This window comes from Cyanistes caeruleus, chromosome 9 (assembly GCF_971803275.1).
Source record: "Cyanistes caeruleus chromosome 9, bCyaCae1.hap1.1, whole genome shotgun sequence".
Lineage (NCBI taxonomy): Eukaryota > Metazoa > Chordata > Aves > Passeriformes > Paridae > Cyanistes > Cyanistes caeruleus.
The window spans coordinates 29,899,229-29,905,722 of record NC_141709.1 but is presented as its reverse complement, the minus strand read 5'-3'; the positions used below and the strand labels follow the sequence as shown (position 1 = coordinate 29,905,722).

At 45.3% G+C, this 6,494-nt stretch overlaps 1 protein-coding gene across 15 annotated transcripts in view; it reads left to right on the top strand.

Moving 5' to 3' along the window:
* Positions 1–6,494, top strand: part of GLIS1 (GLIS family zinc finger 1) — a 187,669-nt gene that overhangs the window by 7,348 nt on the left and 173,827 nt on the right. For 2 of the 15 annotated variants that reach the window (XM_086842189.1, XM_086842187.1), the window contains exons 1-2: positions 226–289; positions 862–1,242. In XM_086842189.1, the coding sequence (XP_086698315.1) occupies positions 900–1,242 (343 nt within the window). In that variant the 5' untranslated portion in view covers positions 226–289; positions 862–899. Of the gene's footprint in view, positions 1–138; positions 664–751; positions 1,243–1,818; positions 2,014–6,494 lie in introns of those variants that run through there. The other 13 variants (XM_086842188.1, XM_086842186.1, XM_086842193.1 and 10 more) reach the window with 11 other exon arrangements.

Genomic DNA, 6,494 nt, shown 5'->3' with positions numbered 1-6,494 from the left:
CGGCCCCCGCAAGCACGGAGTACCCGCCATGCCCCCGCCGTGCTCCGCGATGCGCAGCCGGACCGAGCCCGCGGGCGTACCCCGCTGCCAAACCCCGAGGGGCGGCCCCGGCGGCACAGCCCTCCCCCTGCCCGCCCCGACTGGCCCCGCCGCCGCGCCAGGGTAATGGCCCGGGCCGCTTGCGCTCTGGCAGCCGGCCCTGCGGCGGGGGAGTGGGGCTGAGCCCGTGCGCCCGGCGCGGCGGCGGGAGCCGGCGGGCAGCGCGTCCCCCCGGGCGGGCCCCTCCCAGGTAGGAGCGCGGGGGCGCGGCTGTCACCGCGCCCGGCCGGGCTCTCCCCCCTCCCTCCCTCGGGGACCGGTGACTCGGGGGCCGCGGCGAGCCCGGCGGCGGCCAACCCGCTTTGCCACCGCGTCCGTGGTTGCCGGGGCGGCCGCTGTTCGGATGCCTCAGCTGAAAGGCACCGGCCGCCAAACAAACCGCCCGTGCGCCGGGCCCCCTCTCCGCCCCTCCCGGCCGCGCTCGCCTTCCCGGGAGCGGCTACGAGCAGCCCGGCAGTGTTGCCTAGAGAGGGAGCGAACCCGACGCGCAGCACCGCCGCCCCATCCCTCACGGACGAGCGGCCGCCGGGGTCCGAGCGCCCCGGGTGTTCCCCCGTCCGGCCGGTGTGTGTGAGACAGCGGGCGGGAGGGCTGAGGGCTGCGGGGCTGAGGTTTGCGGGCTGCGCCGCCTCACGCGCGGCGGTTATCGGCCGTTGGCGGCGCGGGGCTGAGGCGGGAGGCGGCGGGACGGAGGGCTGAGGGCTGAGGCGGCGGGTCCGGGGCGGCCGCCCGCGCTGACAGCCCGTGTGCCGCTCGGTGCAGGAGAGCGGCGAGGGCCCTGGCAGCAGCCGCAAGCGGACATGCACTGTGAGCTCGCCGCGCCTCAGAAAGGCAGCGCCCGCGTCGAGGTGAGCGACAAATGCCACGGAGCGCCTCAGAAGGATCTGCCGCGGGGGACTCGTCCCGGCGCTGGTAAAGCTCACTTGAATCCTCAGATGTCCTTTAAAGTATCTGTCAGCAACGGCAGTGACCACACGGAGCCTCAGCAGAGCCCCCCTGAAATGTCAGCACCTCTGCTAGATTTCATCCCCAAACGACCCAGCATATTCGAGAGGATTCCGATTCTGCCCAGGGCGCAGGAGCTGCGATGCGCTAGAGGCTCGAAAGATTATTTCCAGCAGCAGAAACATCAAAGCGTGAAGGGTGAGTTTGAAAATGCACGAACTGAACACTATCATCACCAAAAACCTATCTACTGAACAAACACGTAACAAGCTTTCCTCTCCCCTTCCCCGCTCCCCTTTTTGGTCTTCAGTATGTTTTCTTCTAACTTGTTTATTTAACTTCAAGCTTCATAACTTTTTTTTTTTTTTCCTGAGCACCTTGGAGGGACAGGATAAACCAGACCGTGCTTTGCCAGTGTGACGCTGAATGTCTCTCAATAGTATTTACAAGATCTTGAGACCAGCATCTTCTTTAGTTGTCCTGAGCGGGTGCACATCTCAAAGGTGGTTGTTTTGGGGTTGGTGCTGAAGACTGGGCTGGTCTATCCTGTGCCAGGGAGTGTGTGGGGGGTGTTTGTGAGCGTGCCTGGCTGACAATAAATGCCTGATTCTTATTCAGCAGTTTCACCAGGGTTGCTTGGATTTTATAGTTTGTATTTCAATGAGGTGTTACAAATGCTGGATTCAGGCGGTGAATCCTCCGAGTTGAGAATTCCTGGTGCCCAAAAGGTCAAATTCTGCTGGTTAACAAATGTCTGATTTTCAGCTGTTCATCGTTAAAGAAGTGGCACTGACGTAGGGTTAGGAGTTGCCTACTAAAAATCAGTTAATTACAGCTTTCAGCTAGAACTTTTTAACTCAGCTGAAATTTGTTAATCAAAATTCAGTTTTAAAGTAGTTCCTCTAAGGTATCACTGGATGGGCTCAGAATTAGAGCATTTCTTTATGCTACAAACTGGATTGCAGATACGTAGGTACACCTAAGGTTATTAATGATAAGACAGTGTTTTCTGTAGTAAAAGAATGTTAAATTCTCATATTTTTCTTCTTATGAGTCCGTTCCCATTCTCTATTTTCGATATGTATGTGCAGTATCTTGTCAGTGTAAGACTGTTCTCACTGGGATTTTTTCCAGTTCTGTCCATTCTTCTGAAAATTAAAAGTAGGCTACATGCCCTTGGACTAGTGACATTTTCTTTTGTGAGCTTGTTACCTAGGGTGATGGCACCTTTCATTGCCGTGAAGTTATGTTAATGAACACCTCAATCTGTGGTAGATCTGTCCTGCTAACTCTGGGATGTGTTTGTTCATCACCACTGAATACAGACAGAGTGGAGCAGCAAGTTATAAATTACCTTTTTTATTTTTCTGTTTGTTAATGCTGCAATTCTTCTCTCCTGATTAAAAAAAAAAAAAAAAAAAAGGTTGTTAATGTTTGGCAGGAATGAAATGAAGGTCTGTTACACAGCCTCCTGTTTGGAGGGGGGAGAAGGAGGATTCACATAGTGTAAAGGGAGAGCTACAAGCTCTTGTACCGCAGTGCTACTGCAGCTGCTGCTTGTGGAAGGCACTCAGGGAGTGTTCTAGTCCCTTGTGGTCCCACGGGTGGAGTTGGTGCCACTCGACAGGGTTCATACCAGCTTCAAATCCTGCCCAGGCATTGCCCTGTCCAGGCAGGCTGTTGAAACACTTCTAAAATCTTTTTTTCCTTTGAGCTGTTTAGCCCTCTTTTCATGCATGTTTTCATGCATTTCTTGCTGTTGCAGAGGACAGGAGTGTAGGGAAAGAAAGGGGAAGAATTTAATTTTGCATTCACTTGGGACTTTTACAGTAGATGTAGGTGGGCATGGGAGAAGGTTCCTAATTCATCTTCCTTGACTGATCAATTTCCCATTTTCACCACTGGGGGGAAAAAAAATAGTTTTAAATTTTATTGCTGTTTTTGTTTAGTATGTTTTTTGTCCAGGGTGTTACCTTATGATTGCTTCAGTGTTTGAGTGACTTGAGTCATGGGAGTAAGTAGGTGTCCATGGGCAGGATAAGGTTCATTTAACTGAGCAGGAGAATTTGGTGGATAATGTTGGATTTTTCCAAAGATGGCAACACTGAGGTTTTTGAGTGGCTTTCCTGTTGTTTGTTTGTTGGGGTTTTTTGTTTGGTTTGGTTTTGCCTTTCTCTCTCCCCTCCCCATAAGACATTTTTGGGAGGAGTTAGGGAAAGTAAAATTCAAAGTAAAATTCTGAGTCTCACTTAAAATGTGTGGGATAAAATGTGTGGATAAAATGCTCCTTCTGACCTGGACAATGTCAGCAAGTGCTTTAATGTCCACTGTGGCATTTTGGAGTGCTCACTGTGCTCCAGCTCACAAATCAGAGTGTATCTAAAGCAGGCTGTGCTGCAGACAGGAGAGCTGCTGCTCTTTCAAGGAGCAGTGCAAACCATCTCCCACCAACCTTCTCTCAGGAAGATCAAGGACTGGGATAACTCCATGTGGATGTGATATACCAAGATAAAGCTAAGAAGTGAAAGTGAGGGAAATAGTCAGATTTACCCAGTGAAAGATTTTGGGAAGGAAACTGATGACAGCTTGATTTCAGACCATTGTGCTGTGCGTCTCCTGTTCTGCAGGCCCAGAGTGCCATGTACCCAGTGATTCCCTCTGCAGTCTGGGTTAGATTACAGAATGTGCCTCCTCATTTTGGTTTATCCACAGTTGAGAGTTGCAAGTAGGGAGTGTAAAAGACGCTCTCTAACAGGAGCAAAACTGATTTTTATAGTTCCCTGTAAGTTTTCTTTCCCTAAACGAGTCTTACTTTTTAATTTTTTTTTCCAAGAAGAATGAATCAAAATGATACACTGCTCTACTAATAAAAAGGGCAGCTTTGAAGTAATCACAATGGGGAAGAAGTATCCTGCTGTTGTAATGTCTCTGTGGTGTTATTCTGCTGCATCACAGTGTTTAAGTTACGATCCTGCAAAATGCTTCCGTGCCTGAGCAAGTCTTTTGGACTTTCTGAACAGCCAAACAAAAACTTGACGGGTTGTGGTGAGGATTATTTCTGGGAATTTGATTATTTGGGTCTAAACTTTTCAGGATGAAGCTGTTGGTTGTTTGCTGAAAATACCAGTATTTTGGAATTGTGCTTCATATTTTGTTCTGTTTGGGAGCTGTTCAGAATAAATGCCCAGTTTGCACCCAGCCAATCCCTTCTGATGTGGCTGGCTGTGATAGGCATCATGCTTTTCTTGGTCATTGATTTCCATATGTGTCATAAGGCAGAGTATTTGCATACAGACAGTACTTTTTAAAGGTATTTGGCATAGAATAACTATACCCTAAGGTATGAAGTCCATTTTACAGTGTTTTCCTGGGATTCTGTGGGTTTAGTTCTGTGTTGTTGAATTTCATGCTACGGTATTACAGTTTTGAAAGTAACACAGGGCACAATACTTATTGTCTACAGGAAAGAAGCTTTTGGGAAGGCTTTACTGGTGACAAAAGAGTAATCTATAAAGATGCCAAATATCTCAGTTTCTAAATGACATTGATTATGGCTGTTACCAGGAAACACTTCTCCTTTTCATTCTTTTCCAGTTTTGTTCAGTGTACCTAATTCATGACTCAGTAGAAATGACGAGATTTATCCTGTTTGCTGTGCCACTGGGAAATCATCCAAATGGCCCGGACCTTTGCAGCAACCACTTCAGATATTAACTTACAGTGGGCAAAACAATAAGCTGGTCGAGTTGCAGTAGTTGGATGTTTCCTTGTTGAGAGTATGTTTTATTCAGACAAGGAGAAAGCACTCGGATTTTTTTTGTTTGTTGTTAACTGTAGCTGCTTTCAGCAAACATACAACCAATGTATTGAAATGTATTAATTTCCTTCTACTGTTGAGAAGGACGGGTAAATCTTGCCATTTAATCCCCCTGTGACTGTTTTCTTGGTTATCAGGACTGTCCTTGTGAAAGTAACAGCTTATACTATTGGGATCTTAAGCAAAAGCATATACTTTGGTTTTATAACTTATTATGTGAATTGACTGGTCTTAGGCCTGATCTTGCCATTTTCTTTCTTATACCTTATCTGTGTATATGTGTTCACCTGAATTACCCCACTGGAGTAAGGGCAACTGCCTAGAGGTGAGAAATCTGATACAAGCTGATAAGGAGACAGGGACAGGTTCACTGGTATGGTGATCTCTAAACTCAGTTTTATGTAGAGCTGTAGTAGTGATTATTTCTTATTTTCACTCTAGTTCCCTTGCTGCACTTGAAGCCTGCTACAAAAAGGAAGGTTGGTGTGAACAGAATGTGCAGTTAAGAACTATATTTTGGGGGGGTGGGGTGTGTGTTTTGTTTTCGGTTTTTTTTGCCTAATTTTGTTTTGTAAGGGAAGAAAGGAGAGGAAACTGCAAATTGGAGAATGTGTTTACAAATTCATTTGGAATAAATTGTGACTGTCCTCTCCTCCCTTAAATGGCCTATAATGCTTACTTGTCTTGAATAGGCAAAAAACTTCCAGTTACTTGATGCTGAAGGAAGCTCATCTAATGATTTGTGTTGCAAAATCAATCACTCACTTGAAGATGGGACTTTCATGGATTTAATTTAAAAGAGGTTTAATTGTATCTAATCATTAAAGCCATTGTAATTTAGGGATCGTTAGTGGAGAATATTTAGCAAATACAAACCAGGAGACCTAATGATCAACCAGTCATATAAAGGCATTCAGTACTTGTAAAGTAAAAGCAAAAAAACCCTTTTCTGCTTCATGAAAAAAACTACAGCTACTGGAAAAGCTGAAGAGAATAAATGTTGTATCTATTTTAATATTGCGTAGAATTATATGGAATGATAGATGATAGATAACGTCAGATTACTCTCAACAAGGAAATTAGTCTAATCATTGGAAGAAAAACTTCTATTTTATTTGTGTTTTGTTTGAAGGAATAGAAGTTAAAAATAAGAAATCACTTGTTCTGTCTTTAAAATGTTACGACAATGGGGGTTATTATATATGGGGCTAAGTAGAGTGAGAAGAAAAATACCTTTCTTCTTTATAGTAAGAAAAAAATTACAGTCTACATCTTGCAAGTAGTTAAGTATGTACATTGCTGTTCCTGTGAGCAGTCTCATCAACTACAAATTTTTGGACATAGAGCACTGTAAATTATCATTTAGATATAACTGAATACATTATTTGTATCTTAAGAATTCAACCCTGTATACACATGAACTGTTAAGTGTTTGTTGAGGATCTTTAGTATATTTGTGATTATATTCTGGAAAGGCTTCAAGATTATTTTTATTGAAACTGCTAGATTTAAAGTGAATGTCTTCTAGGAGACTGTGCTGCTTATTGTAAAGTTTGTTTTTTTGTTGAATAAGAAGGACAAAATTTTACCCTAAATTATTAATATCACTAGGAGTCTTGCCACTGACTTTAGC